The sequence below is a fragment of the Diutina rugosa genome (genome assembly GCF_008704595.1).
Source record: "Diutina rugosa strain CBS 613 chromosome Unknown scaffold4_size502443, whole genome shotgun sequence".
NCBI classification, from domain to species: domain Eukaryota; kingdom Fungi; phylum Ascomycota; class Pichiomycetes; order Serinales; family Debaryomycetaceae; genus Diutina; species Diutina rugosa.
Genome location: NW_022995100.1, coordinates 256,264 through 269,960, shown reverse-complemented (window position 1 = coordinate 269,960; position 13,697 = coordinate 256,264). Strand labels below are relative to the sequence as shown.

The following is a 13,697-nucleotide window of genomic DNA, read 5'->3' as shown; positions in this document are numbered from 1 at the left end:
ACTTGCATTGCGCGTCCCGTAATTCGTACATCAAGAGGATCTATGAGCTTCATAATGGCTCGACACCGAGTGTTAATGGTGATAAAGCGGGGTAAATAAAAAGCCTAAGAAGTAATTCGATTCCCAAAGGATCCTGTTATATTACCATTTCCTGTAACACTGCAAAAATCTCCGGAGAAAACCTCTTGTCGGGTTACGCAGGGTGTAGCCCGACATTGCCCAAATCGGTACTAGTTAGTGATCCTATCAGGGAAGTTATCTAAATAGAGGGTTTTGTTATTGTCGTTCTTTGCCATTTACCGATGCGTAGATGCCTTCCAAATTGCACGAAGATGACATTGCTTGGTGGTTGCCAGGTTGCATTTCTTTGTGGGAATGTGTTACCACACTCGTATGAATTATAAAACACTCGTATCACCGCACCCACCTCGTGATCACGCAGCGGTGTTACCGAGAGCTAAATTGGGGAATGCGCATCCTGAATACGTCGAGTCCCCTGCATTATTTTTTCGCGAAACGAATTAGCACAATTTATATACTTTAAGGCAGCCCCCCTCCATAAACACCATCACAAAGGCACTCCCTGCTATGATGAACTCGTTCGAGTACATCCGGACCACGGAAAACGATAAGTTTGCCACCAACAAGTACAAGGTGCGTAATGAGGACGGCTATCTGGTGGGGATGAACGTGTACCCTCTGGCAGCAGAAGCTCTCGCTCATCTCAAGTTGCTCAGAGCATTCGAAGTAATGAAGACAAAGGTGTTGCTGAAGTCTGAAGGGAACCCTGAAGACGTCTGGCGCGTGTACATCAACAACGCGTGTCGACGTTACGTCATGTTCGTGTCACTGATGCTTGCCGTCCACCAGCAGCCAACATCGTTCAACGAGTTCTCCCTGATAGACCGGGCATTAGTTGTCGACCCTCGCTTCATCAAACAATACGATGCATTATTGCCGCCGTTGGATGTTGTGTATGTGTGGTATTCATTCATGCAGTTTCCGGGTCGTTATTACGATACTTTTATCAATACTTGGGTCATGGCCTTCGCGTATTTTCCATTGCCTCTAAAGCGCTTGGCTCGTGCCATTGACGACTTTTCGTTCGAGTATCGTCCCTCCCCTGAGGAGCGCAGTCGGTACTTCAAATTCATGGGCCGTTTAAGCGAGGATCCCGCAGATCATGTGTTTGACGTGTATGAGATGCTGGTGTTTGAAAGTGTGGTTCTGCTTAGATGCCCTTACTGTCGGCAAACTTTGGCTACCGACATCCCTTTAACAACTCGCAAGCGCACTGGTTTCTCTGATCCCGGATTTTGCTACGCAAAACCTGCAGCATCTAAGTGCCGTTGTCCATACTCGACTATCACCCATGATGAGTTGAGAAAGTGGCAATTGCTTTGGGGTCTCACCCATCCTTCGCCACTCAAGGGGATATTCAAGCATTATACTGAGGTCTTTCATGCCTCCAAGGACGCGTTGCTGATTGACGACCAAATTAAGGAAGTAGCTAATGACCTGGGGGTTATTGAATTAACCAACTTCCAAGCAATGACCCCTAACCAACTCATCCTGCGTATGATCAACTACGCGAAGAATCAAGGTGACCTACAACTAGCCGAACGCATCCACAAAGTATTGCTGGTGTACGCAAAAACTCACTTGGTGTATCTCACCGCTGACAAGTGTATCCTGGAAATAGTGGTCGATCTTGTCAAAATGTGCTACCAAGTAGAGCCGTTCATCGACCGCATGAATAAATTGGACTGGCTTCATCTGAAGTACTACAAAGGTATTATGCATGACGCTCGGAAACGCTACACGAACTTCGTTTCCCTTGCGAAAAAGCTGGGAGGATTTGTGCTAGCTCCTACGCTTGACATCGATCTTTTCTGGCGTACACACCAAATAACGGGATATTTCTACATGTTGTTATCGATAAACCCTCTCAATTTTATCTTTGACATTATGGAGGATGTCACTGAGCAAGATATTCCCAACGTTTTTGAGGGCACCGCTAGCCTTTACGAACGGTTTACCCGCCACGAATATACCACATGTTACTGTGATCATTGTTGTGCCTCAAAATTCCCTGCTAGTTCCCTGCCATCCTCGCATACCCCTAAACGTTCGTGTATCATGCCGCCCGAGTCGCTGACAGACTGTGGATGCTATGGACAGTATGAATGCGGTGGTGGTCCTAGTGTAAGATGCGGCGCGTTGAACATTGGCGATAAATACGATATGGAATAAGAGGATGTCATGCAGAGACGCGGTATGAAAGGACAACAAACAAGACATGGAATGAGAAACGAAATTGATCAAGACTTATTATAAACTAGAGCGTAATTCCCTAATAACATTCAAGAGAATAATTATGACGTATGACCGAAAATCGTCCCATCATTTTGCAACTTTACGAGACTCGTCAATCTTAACCAGGGCCTAAAGATGTTCACACATATGATCAAGACGTGCCAAATGATAAAATCCGATGTTGAACTACACGGGAACCTATTACTGTTAACAACTGTTTATATGATTGACTATATTTTTCTTGATCAACAATGAAAGAAGAGAATGCGACATTGAAATACGAGGCCGTATTCTTCATCACTCTCATCGTCAATGGACATGCAAACAGAGCCGTAGGCATCGTGTAAGGTACTGACTAACTACAATGCCACTTCACGTGAATCCCTATTACATGAGTAACCATCAAAATTCACCGACTGCAACGCGTCTCGAACTTTTGTGAGGTGGTTTAGAGTGACTAAACTTGACTTTTCCTATAACCTCTCAATTCATTCGACGTATGAACAATTGTTGTTGGAGTCGTGTTTGCACATCTCAAAATAGCGCTGTACATTTCGATGGTATCCAACTCCAACTACCGATTTGCCCTGTGGCCCCACGTGACACACTAGAACGCATCTCACTCATTGCTATTGCCTCCAAGGAAGTTGATCATGTTTAAGTTAGCCTTCAGAAGGATCCCCACCATTGCCTACAGAGCTCCCTTGGTACAAAATGTCCATGCCACTCCCGTGCGGACGTTTTTCGGTGGTTCTAAGGATGCCGCCAACAACGAAACTGTTGAAAAGTTTGCCACGGCCTTGCAAGAAAACCCCCGGTTGGGCGAATTGTTGACGGGATTCTCCACTATGTTGGCCGACAAGGGGATCCCTGTTGGCAAACCTCCGTCCATGATTCAAATGATGTCGATTCTCAAGGATAAAGATATTCGCGATCACCTTGTTGAACTTCAAGAAGAATTGGTCAGAGCCGATATCAAAATCACTCAAGCTGATTTATCTGCCTTGACTGACATGTTTACCAAGCAAATGCAAGGCAAACAGTAGTTGTATATAGCTGAATTCACACGATTTACGATTGACAAACATCTTTGCTGAGACCATGATTACTTAATTTTGGGTACACACAGCTCTAATTACTTCTTCTTAGAGAAAGACTTGGAAATAATGGCAGCCTCTTCAACGCCGCGAGCAATGCCGGCTCTGACGTTGCCATCCTCCATCTTTAAAAGCCCACCAATAGTAGTGCCACCAGGGGTGCACACTAACGACCGCAACACGGCAGGGTGTTCACCAGTTTCGAGTACCATCTTGGCGGTACCTTCCATGACCTTAGCAGCCAGCTTTCTGGCGGTTTCGAAAGGCATGCCCATACGCACACCCCCATCGATTAAGGCCTCCATCATCAACATGCAGAAAGCGGGACCCGAGCCTATGAGCGAGGTAGCAATGTCCATTTGCTTTTCAGGGATCTTGAAAGCCATGCCAACGGTGTCGATGAGCTTCAACACAAATTCTTCGTGGTTCTTCTCGGCTTCAGGCGAGAAGGCGATACCAGCAGTACCGCAACCGAATCTAGCGGGGGTGTTGGTCATGACCTTGGCAATGTTCTTGGAGAAAATCATCAACTCTTCAATGGTGACACCGGCAAGTAACGAGATGACAAGCTGGTCGCCGGTCAACGAGTCCTTAACTTCATCGTGAATCTTTTCGTACATGTCAGGCTTGCAGGCGAGCAAGATCACGTCAGCGCCCTTGACGGCTTTGGCATTGTTTTCAGGGCCGTAGCAGTACAGCACAATTTCGTGGCTCAACTTGGTCTTAGCCAATTCCATCGACGTCTCATCATGGGTGCAGGCTCTAATTTCACCGGGGAAAGGTTCAGGGTGGCCCTTGAGAACGGCGTTGGCCACCGCGGTCCCCATGACCCCAGCTCCAAGAATGGTAAATGTGTAGTTGTCTCTCATTATATTGGTATGAAGATTCAAGGTGAAAAATGCGCGTTTTGGTTATTTGACGAGACCTGCTGCTGCTGCGACAACATACATGGACCTAGGCGATGATATAAGTATGATTTGACGTGGGGAAGGTCAGGTCGGGGTTGATTGCCGCAGACATGAATCCTCGCCAACAGCTTCCGTTAACGGGTAAGGCAATAAGTTCCGCGCGACTGCCATGAAAATTCCGTCGCCGTACAGCAGTGGAGTATATTAGGGTTCTCGCATGTATGTGGACTATATATCAAAATCGTTCTCATCAGAGAGGCACTGCTACTACTCCCTAAAGTATATGAATATCGATCATGTAAGCGTCGGTGGTTAATTACCATATTGCATAATCGCTGCATACACTGAATGGGTGACTCAAGCGCGAAGTTGATTAGTATGTAGTACATATCTTACAATCCAATGGCTGGACTTTCAACTGAAGGTGTTCATGGCGCTGACGATTTGAGCAGAGTCCCCGACGTGGTCCCCCCGATCAACGTTGCTACGACATACAAGTACTCTAAGGATCCATCTACATGGATCAAGGCTGCGGACGGTCCTCCTTTACTTGACAATCCCGTTTACTCCAGATTATCGCACCCCAACTCGGAACAAGTGGAGGCTATCGTGGAGCACATCACTGGCTACAAGTGTGTGGTATACCTGAGTGGTTTGGCAGCATTCAATGCCGCCATGTGCCACTTAAACCCGAAGACGCTTGCCATTGGCCAAGCATACCATGGTTGCCATGGTATTGCTGACATCTTGACTAGAAATTACGGCGTGAAACAGATTGGTTTGGATGACGAGTTTGATCGTGTGGTGAAGCTGGGTGATGTCGTTCATCTTGAAACACCGGTCAATCCAGAAGGGGTATGCATTGACATTCAAAAGTATGCCGACAAAGCGCACAAGTATGGTGCCAAAGTTGTGGTCGATTCCACTTTTGCTCCTCCCCCCATTCAAGATCCTTTCCAACAGGGAGCTGACATTGTCATGCACTCAGCCACAAAGTTCTTTGGTGGTCACTCGGATCTCCTTGCGGGCTTGTTGCTTGTGAAGGACGATGAAACTAAGGACAAGTTGTTGAAGGACCGCTTGTTGTTGGGTACCAACATCGCCAACCTTGAAGCTTCTCTTTTGATACGGTCTTTGCGCACTTTCGAAATGAGAGTTGACCGTCAATGGAAGCTGGCCACGGCAATTGTCAAGCGTCTCCATGATGACATTGATAAGCTTCCTAAGTTGGCGAAGATCTACCACTCTCTGTTGCAAACAGAACCGTTTGTCGCTAAACAAATGCCCAACGGTCACTCGCCCGTATTCTCCATTGAGTGTCCCGACGAACAAACGGCCAAGGAACTCCCTCTTAAATTGAAGTACTTCGTTCACGCCACTTCTTTGGGTGGGGTGGAATCCTTGATCGAATGGAGAGCTTTGTCTGATGCTACCTGCTCCCCTAAGTTGTTGAGAGTCTCCGTTGGGGTTGAAAATGTCGAGGATCTTATTGAAGATTTAGTACAAGCTTTACAATAAATTCCATAGATCATGCAAGTCTATTATGCAAATAAATATGCTTCAGCAGCTTCGTTGTAACGCAACCCCTTGACTGGAATTTCATTGCAAATTCTGTCAATCTCATTCAAGTCATCGGAGCTCAAGGTGACGAGTGCTGACAAGTTATTCTCAATTCTCTGAGGAGTAGAGCCACCGGGAATTGGTAAGATCTTCGTGATCTTACGACCTTTATAGTTTGGGTTTTCCGACAATGACAAAATCCACGACAACGCAAGTGTCTCCAAAGAGCAATTCTTTTTAGAGTGGGCATAATTGTATAGTTTTTCCACAAGAACAATATTGTGTTTGTAGTTTTCGGGAGCGAATTTGCCACACATCCGTCGAATGTCTCCGTCTTTCATTTCATTCAAGAATGTATCCTTGTGTTCGACAGTGTAATCAGTCAAGTAACCACGACCTAAGGGAGAGTAAGCAATCACAGACACGTTGTTCTTAGTGAGCTCTTCAATAATGCCGTTGTGAAGAATGTCTTGACATGTAAGTGACAATTCAAGTTCGACAAACAGAATGGCGCAGACCGACAATGCTTTCTGGATTGAGCCAATACCAACTTCAGAAAGTGACACACCGTCAATTTTCCCCGCTTTGACGTATTCAGCAATGTAACTAATGGTTTTATCGTAGGGGTGAGTTATATCCACCCGTGCTGGTTCAAACAAAATCTTGGGTCGACCTTTGGCACCCGGGCTTGGGAAAAATGACAATATGTTATCGATCGATCTGGCAACGCCTTCTTTGCTTCCATCAGGGACAAATTTCTCATTAAGGCAGCCCTTGATCGAAATAATCAACTTTTCATTATCTTCGGAAGAGTTGGATTCCAAAAACTTTTGAAGGAGCTTCAAGTTGGCATTGTCAGATCCGTAAAACTCACCACCGTTCAATAGCTTTGTACCAAATTTTTCATTCATGGTAACGAATTGAAGCACTTCAATGGCTTGGCTAGTGGGGGGAGGGTGAGGATTCCACGTCAAATTCATTGTACCATAGCCAAAGCGACCGGGGATTGGAACAGCTGGAAATGAAAACGAGGGCATGATTGGCTCTTCTTTAGTATGGGCGGCGACGATTTCAAATTGCTTAGAAGTTTTGAAGTGGGGCCCAACGCAAGTTGCGCAAGCACATAACGCCGCATACCATCAATGTTCCCAGACCACCATACTTCCGATTCAGAAGATAGAGTGCATTAAATTTCGGAAATTGGTTTAATATGATTTTATTTAGTGGTGAACTGATCGAGAATACAGTAGTTTCCCATGAAATTTGCTTTCCGCATATTGACTTACGAAAAAGCTAATAGCAGGCTGCAATTAGTATCAAAAAAATGGTCTACTATCGATCTTAATTCCAATTCAAGAAGGTGTATTAAAACTTTTTACGATGCACTTACAGTTTGGTATTGAAGCCGAGCATGCTCAGAAGCAGAACACATTGTTTGAATTCCACCCGAGTTCCAGGGCGAACTCCTTAACCGATTTCTTCATTTCCGGGGGACCACAAATGAACAATTGGTTTTCATCATCAGCAGCAGGCAAATGTTCCTCCATCATGTCTCTGGACACGTACCCAACGCCGCCATTCCAATCAGCAGGAGGTTTGGTGAGGGTGTAGAATACCCGCAATCTGTCTCCAGGCCAGCGTTCAGCGATTTGGTCGATCTCGTTTTTAAGCAAAATATCGTTTTCCGTGTCGTTGGCGTAAATCAAGTCCACGTCAGTGTGGTCTTTGGGATTAGTAATGATCGCGGTGAGAACTTGAAGAATGGGGGTGATACCAGAACCACCAGCGACAAGACCCAAGCGTTTGGCCATGTTCGGAACGTAGTCCAACTTGCCCACGGGACCTCTAAACTTGACGGTTTGTCCTTCCTTCAATTGAGCAAATCGCGACAGCACCAAGCCTCTGGGGTACAGCTTAACAAGAATATCGAAGAAACCGGCATCAAACTCATTCGAGATGGGCGAGTAGTAGCGGATTTCGTCCTTACCATCAATGTCGAAGCAACACGCAACGTTGTGGCCAGGGGGGATGTCAAGGACCTCATCATCCCGTCTCAACTTGAACCGGTAGATAGCGGAGTTCCTCGAAACAATTGTCTTGTCGATAAGTTCAAAGTCCCGCCACACTTTAGGGTGTAACAGCGACCGCTTTCCCCACACCCGGGCAAATTGAATTGAGCAAACCACCACGATGAAGGCCACCGCGTATGGGATGTACTGGACTCCAAAGATTAGTGTACCCCCCAAAATAAGCATGATGGGAATATATATGTTATGAAGCGGTTGCTTCAACAAATCCCGCTTGTCAGTGGGCTGCAGGGTTGTCGTGGCCATGATGGTGAGGGATTATGCTGATGAGATTTTTCAATAGAGCGCGAATTGTTACTGTGAGGGCGATGGCCACTGTGAAGTTAGGGGTAGAAACTGGTTCATGTGCTTCATAGATTAAACATATCAATGGGTATTCCCGGAGTTTACATAAAACTGCCTAGTATTCTTCTTCGCCTTCGGGGTACGAGTCAGTGCCTACTTCGACGTAATCGCGCTCAAGCGCAGCCAAGTCTTCTCTGGCCTCAGTAAATTCACCTTCTTCCATACCTTCACCGACGTAGTGGTGAACGAACGCCCGCTTCGAGTACATCAAGTCGAATTTCTTGTCAATGCGTCTCCAAGCTTCGGAGATAGCCGTAGTGTTCAGCAACATGCACACGGCTCTCGATGCCGCAGCTAATTCCGAGCCTTCAATGGCAGTGGGTTTCTGGTAACAGATACCAATCTTGAACCCAGTGGGGCACCAGTCAACCATTTGCACAGTCTTCTTAGTCTTCACCGAGGCCACTGCGTTTTGAACATCGCGAGTGACGACATCACCTCTATAGAGCAAACAAGTGGCCATGTACTTACCAGAACGAGGGTCACACTTCACCATTTGGTTACCAGGTTCGAAACACGAGGCAGTGATTTCAGCCACCGAGTTGGATTCGTGGTTAGCACGGCTCTTCGAAAACACAGGAGCATACGATACCAAGGGGAAGTGGATTCGAGGGTAAGGGACCAAGTTAGTTTGGAATTCGTTCAAGTCAACGTTAAGCGACCCATCGAAACGAAGCGAAGCAGTAACCGAGGACACCACCTGGGCGATCAACGAGTTCAACGAGTTAAAGTTAGGACGAGCGATGTCCAAATTACGGCGGCACATGTCGTAAATGGCTTCGTTGTCAACCATAAAGGTACAGTCGGCATGTTCCAAAGTAGTGTGGGTGGTCAACACAGTGTTGTAGGGCTCGACAACGGAAGTGGAGACTTGCGGCGCCGGGTAAACAGCGAACTCAAGCTTCGACTTCTTACCGTAGTCAATAGACAATTGCTCAAGCAACAACGACCCGAGACCGGAACCGGTACCACCACCAAGAGAATGGGTGAACAAAAACCCTTGCAAACCATCACATTGGTCAGCCATGCGACGGACCCGGTCCATCACATCGTCAAGGATTTCCCGGCCCACCGTGTAGTGACCACGAGCATAGTTGTTAGCCGCGTCTTCCTTGCCGGCAATCAACTGTTCGGGGTGGAACATGTCCCGGTAGGGACCGTTTCTGACTTCATCAATCACATTAGGTTCAAGATCGACGTAAAGAGCACGGGGAACGTATTTACGGTTGGAGGTTTCCGAGAAGAAGGTTGAGAAACCTTCTTCGCCACCCTTGGGGCGCTCAAGACCTTCCTTGAGGTAACCATCGGCCCCGATACCGTGTTCTTGCGAGTACAACTCCCAGCACAGGTTACCGATTTGACAACCAGCTTGACCGACTATTTGTTAGTATCACAATTTGGGGGGCGTCGCGGGTCTGTGTCCCACACCATCAGGGTACGAGGACCTGGGCTCTCCGTGTCGTACGATATGAGCAGGTTCGTATCCATAGAGACTTTGGTACTTACCGTTGATACTAATAACTTCTCTCATTGTGTGGGCGTGGAGCTAATCAACAACAAAAAAAGCCCTCGTCTTGTTGAGATTTTTGTTTACCTGTTCGCAATGTTATGGTAGCGCCACGTCGCGAATCAACCAAAATCCTTAATTACGCGTATTTCGAGGCCACACAGTATCCGTATCACAATCTAAAGAAGGAAGGTCCAATACATGTCTACATAGCTGTATTCATTCTTTGGTGGGCTTTGTACTGAGCAATGCCCGGGTGTTGGGGTAGTGTAATCTCAACATCCGCGGACGTTATGATTATCATCTCCATGGTGCATTGACGACGCGCGGCATAGTCCCAATTAGTCAAAAATGTTTTGCGTGGCCTGAGGGTGGGCGACATTTTCAACCACGGCTGACGCATACACCCACTACAAATCATGCTTAAAAAGGCATGATCCGCTAATAATGGAGACGAAATACAGAGATACTTCTGTTTTCCATTCATTTACGGTTATGATCACAAGTAAGTAGTCATTAACTAAACAAAACACTAACAAACACGTTCGCTTACCACAACTTCACCAGGTCCCACCACGTTTCGTGCTTGATCCCCAACTTCTTCATCAACAGGTCTTCGGCACCAGAGATCGCCTTTCTGATCAGAAGATCCCAGCTGTCTTTCGTTTGGCCGTAGAAGACGTCCAGTTGGTATTTCGCCAATCTCTTGAGGTGGCGACGGTCCAACTTCTTCAAGAACAGGTAGTTGTAACCGAACGATTGCAAGTAGGTAATGAGATCAGCGTTTTCGAGGGAGTCGGTGAGCGATTCCCAGCTGGATTGGAGATATTGGTACCCCTTCTCACCAGCATCCAGGATAATCGAGCCGATGTCATCGGCGGCGGTTTCAGCGGCAGCCTTGGCATCTTCGTAGATCTTGTTACCAGCCTTCAAGGCTTCCGAAGCAGCAGCTTCACCATCCCTCGAGGCAACCGAGAAGAAGGCAGAAGCGTACCATTCACCCAGCTTCGAGGCAACCAGGGCGTACGACTTGCCTGACTTAGAAGCCACCAGAGCCCAGTAATCAGCGTCCTTGCTCAACTTACTCTTGGCTTCCTCATTCTTGGCAGAGACGTGGCTCAAAGCCTTATCGGCCTTCAGTTTAGCATCCTCGTAAATGCTGTGACCGGTCTTCATGGCTTCCGAAGCGAACGATTCACCCGATTCGCTAGCAGCCGAGTAGAAGGCTCTGGCGTACCATTCACCCGATTTCGAGGCCAACAGAGCAAACTGTTCCCCTTCTTGCGAGGCCAACGAAGCGAACGAGTGACCCGACTTTGACGCTACAGACTTCCAGTATTCGGCGTCGTCAGACAAGCGGCTCAAAACTTCTTCGCCCGACTTCTTGGCTTGCTCGTAAATCTTTTGACCAGTTTGCAAAGCTTGAGAAGCAGCCAGCTCACCCGATTCGGAAGCCACCAGGTAGAAAGCATCGGCATACCAAGCACCTGACTTCGAAGCCAACAGAGCGAACAGTTCTCCGCTCTTCTTGGCATCCTTGTAGTACTTGTTACCAGTCTTCATCGCTTCATTAGCAGCCAGATGACCCGACTTGGAAAGAGCCGAGAAGTAAGCGTCAGCGTACCATTCGCCCAGCTTCGAAGCCACCAGGGCAAACGAGGAACCCGACTTCTTAGCAATCAGCGACCAGTACTTTCTGTCTCTTTCCACACGGTACAAGTCGTGGTGAGCCAAGCCAAGGAATTGGTACACTCTGCCCAAAAGCCAGTTATACAATTGAGTCAAGTACAGGTCGGCCTGGTGGGCGTGGTGTTGGGCTTTAACCTTAGTTTCATCCCAGGCATCTTGAGCATTGTTCTTTACATCCTTAGCGTGTTGGCGAGCCTTAGAGTCCGCAAGTTTGATGTTGTGTTCACCGTCGTACTTGGCGTCGTACCACTTCTCCTTAGCGTCTTCTCTGAGTTCAATCAAGTAGTCCGATAATTGGGTACCAAAGTCCTTAACTGCCTGGTGGATGTCGTTGATAGTATCACCAACCTCCTTGGCGCCCAGGGCCAACGAATCGTACACCTTGTAGGAGTAGTGAACCGCCAGGTCTTGGATGTCTTGGAGAACCTCATCAATGTCATCTTCGGCTTCGTCGATCTTAGATTCAATATCCTTAACAGTTTCGTCGTAGTATCTAACGGCAGCTTCATAAGCACGCTTCACATCCAGCTCAACCACATCCTTTTCGTGTTCAACGTGGTACTCGATCTTGTGGTGGAACAGTTCGTAGTCGGGTCTGTAATACTTAATTTGTTCCTTGAACGATTCCTTTTGAGAGTTCCCGCCCAGTAAGTAGTCAGAGAGTTTTTGCAAGATGTCAGGGCGGCTGTTACCGGAGGCGCCAGTCTTTTGCTTTACCCAGTTACCGAGGAAAGGGGTGTCGACAGAGCCAACCAACCATTCAAAGTTGTTCTTGGCCTTTTCCGTCAAAGGCAAGTTGCGGTTCTTCTTCACCGCATCCAAGAGTTGTGCCTTGGAAGCGAAAGGAGACGTCTTGACTCCACGCAGAGACAAGAATTGACGCAAGCGCTTCTTCGACCACTTGTCGACACCAACAAGGAAAGTGTCGTTGATAGCGTCAGTTACAGTTTCCTTACCCTTTTGGAGGTATGGGTCAACCTTGTCCTTGGTAGAGTTGACCCACAGTTCGATGTCCAGTTTCATTTCATCACCGTATTGAGCCGCTTGCTTCTTGAGCTTGTTCAAGTTGGTGGTGTCGTCGTAGCCAGAGGAGCCGAGGTAGCCATGGTACCACAACCAGTCACGCAATTGGTCTACCGACCACGAGTCCCAGAAAGTGGCCTTAATGTTGCCAGATGAGTCGAAAATATCGGCGTCAGCAAGACCAATTGAGTCGAACAACAGCTGCTTGGAGTCATCCACTTCCTTAGCAGCATAGTAACTGATGGAGTTGATCTTGTCAATCAACGCGTCCTTATTGTCATCCTTGGAGTATTCAACTTCAAAATTGTCCAACCAACGACGCAAGTCACCGATCAGCCACCCCTTGTAAATCCATCTACCGGGGTATTTGCCACTGCTTTGGTGCTTGGCCACAATTTTGCTCCAGTTGTCTTGAATGGCTTTGATCAAATCCTTCTTGTTGGACGCGTTGGTTTTGACATGGTTTTCCTTCAAAAACCGCTTAAGCTCAGCATTTGACCATGTGTCAAACAACCAGTCAGCCACTGATCCGTCGCCCTTTTCGTAGACAAGGAATTGCCAGTTTTGGTAAGGCAAATCGTTCAAATCGACATGAGGGTCGGTAGCCAAGTCAAGCACATGTTGTTGGTTTTCGTCGTTAACGTCAACCTCCACCCGGTGCAGTTGACGAAGCTTGTTCAATTCTTCTTCGGCAAGTTGCACAAGGTCGTCGCCCTTTTGCACGGTGACATTACGATCCTCAAGGAATTGCGTAAGGTCGGCTTTGCTCCAATCATCAAAATTGGCGGCTACAATGGGAAGAATCCCGAGTAACCAGTTCAACTTCATGATAGTAGTTAATTAGGGGCCACAGTAGCAATCTCCTTGGTTATAAACGACTAGGGTCCCCGTCAATCACGTGTTTTCGGTTGCTACGGTTAGCAGTTGCTCAAAGCAACCGAGCCCAAAACGGAATATTATGGCGTATCGAAGCCTGTAATTGACGCCTCACTTGATTATTTAATTATTGTGGGTCAATGGAACTCGATAGTCGCTGTAATACTAAATTATCATGGTCAATTACTTAGGTTCATCTCAATTATCGGTCAATTCCTAATTTAAGGCACCAGATCACCCTTCCACCCAGAAGATCCTCGATATTCCGCATCCCCATGCAGGTCGTGAA

The 13,697-nt window shown here is 47.2% G+C and overlaps 8 protein-coding genes across 8 annotated transcripts; 3 read left to right on the top strand and 5 right to left on the bottom strand. All coding sequences in view use genetic code 12, as the record gives it.

Moving 5' to 3' along the window:
* Positions 1–588: 588 nt before the first annotated feature.
* On the top strand, positions 589–2,253 carry DIURU_001629 (uncharacterized protein; the record flags this gene model as incomplete). Its single annotated transcript, XM_034154193.1, has 1 exon — positions 589–2,253. One exon carries the CDS (start codon positions 589–591, stop codon positions 2,251–2,253), a length of 1,665 nt encoding a protein of 554 aa, XP_034013587.1.
* Positions 2,254–2,969: 716 nt separating this feature from the next.
* DIURU_001628 (uncharacterized protein) lies at positions 2,970–3,362 on the top strand (the record flags this gene model as incomplete). The annotated part of the gene is made up of 1 exon (XM_034154192.1): positions 2,970–3,362. One exon carries the CDS (start codon positions 2,970–2,972, stop codon positions 3,360–3,362), a length of 393 nt encoding a protein of 130 aa, XP_034013586.1.
* An 89-nt stretch (positions 3,363–3,451) lies between these two features.
* On the bottom strand, positions 3,452–4,282 carry PRO3 (pyrroline-5-carboxylate reductase; the record flags this gene model as incomplete). The annotated part of the gene is made up of 1 exon (XM_034154191.1): positions 3,452–4,282. One exon carries the CDS (start codon positions 4,280–4,282, stop codon positions 3,452–3,454), a length of 831 nt encoding a protein of 276 aa, XP_034013585.1.
* A 441-nt stretch (positions 4,283–4,723) lies between these two features.
* Positions 4,724–5,839, top strand: DIURU_001626 (putative cystathionine beta-lyase; the record flags this gene model as incomplete). The annotated part of the gene is made up of 1 exon (XM_034154190.1): positions 4,724–5,839. One exon carries the CDS (start codon positions 4,724–4,726, stop codon positions 5,837–5,839), a length of 1,116 nt encoding a protein of 371 aa, XP_034013584.1.
* A 23-nt stretch (positions 5,840–5,862) lies between these two features.
* Positions 5,863–6,792, bottom strand: DIURU_001625 (pyridoxine 4-dehydrogenase; the record flags this gene model as incomplete). The annotated part of the gene is made up of 1 exon (XM_034154189.1): positions 5,863–6,792. One exon carries the CDS (start codon positions 6,790–6,792, stop codon positions 5,863–5,865), a length of 930 nt encoding a protein of 309 aa, XP_034013583.1.
* Positions 6,793–7,296: 504 nt separating this feature from the next.
* DIURU_001624 (cytochrome-b5 reductase) lies at positions 7,297–8,214 on the bottom strand (the record flags this gene model as incomplete). The annotated part of the gene is made up of 1 exon (XM_034154188.1): positions 7,297–8,214. The coding sequence occupies one exon, from the start codon at positions 8,212–8,214 to the stop codon at positions 7,297–7,299; it is 918 nt and encodes a 305-aa protein (XP_034013582.1).
* Positions 8,215–8,368: 154 nt separating this feature from the next.
* On the bottom strand, positions 8,369–9,844 carry TUB1 (alpha-tubulin; the record flags this gene model as incomplete). Its single annotated transcript, XM_034154187.1, has 2 exons — positions 8,369–9,690; positions 9,820–9,844. 2 exons carry the CDS (start codon positions 9,842–9,844, stop codon positions 8,369–8,371), a joined length of 1,347 nt encoding a protein of 448 aa, XP_034013581.1.
* A 525-nt stretch (positions 9,845–10,369) lies between these two features.
* On the bottom strand, positions 10,370–13,360 carry DIURU_001622 (uncharacterized protein; the record flags this gene model as incomplete). The annotated part of the gene is made up of 1 exon (XM_034154186.1): positions 10,370–13,360. The coding sequence occupies one exon, from the start codon at positions 13,358–13,360 to the stop codon at positions 10,370–10,372; it is 2,991 nt and encodes a 996-aa protein (XP_034013580.1).
* Between the last annotated feature and the right edge of the window lie 337 nt (positions 13,361–13,697).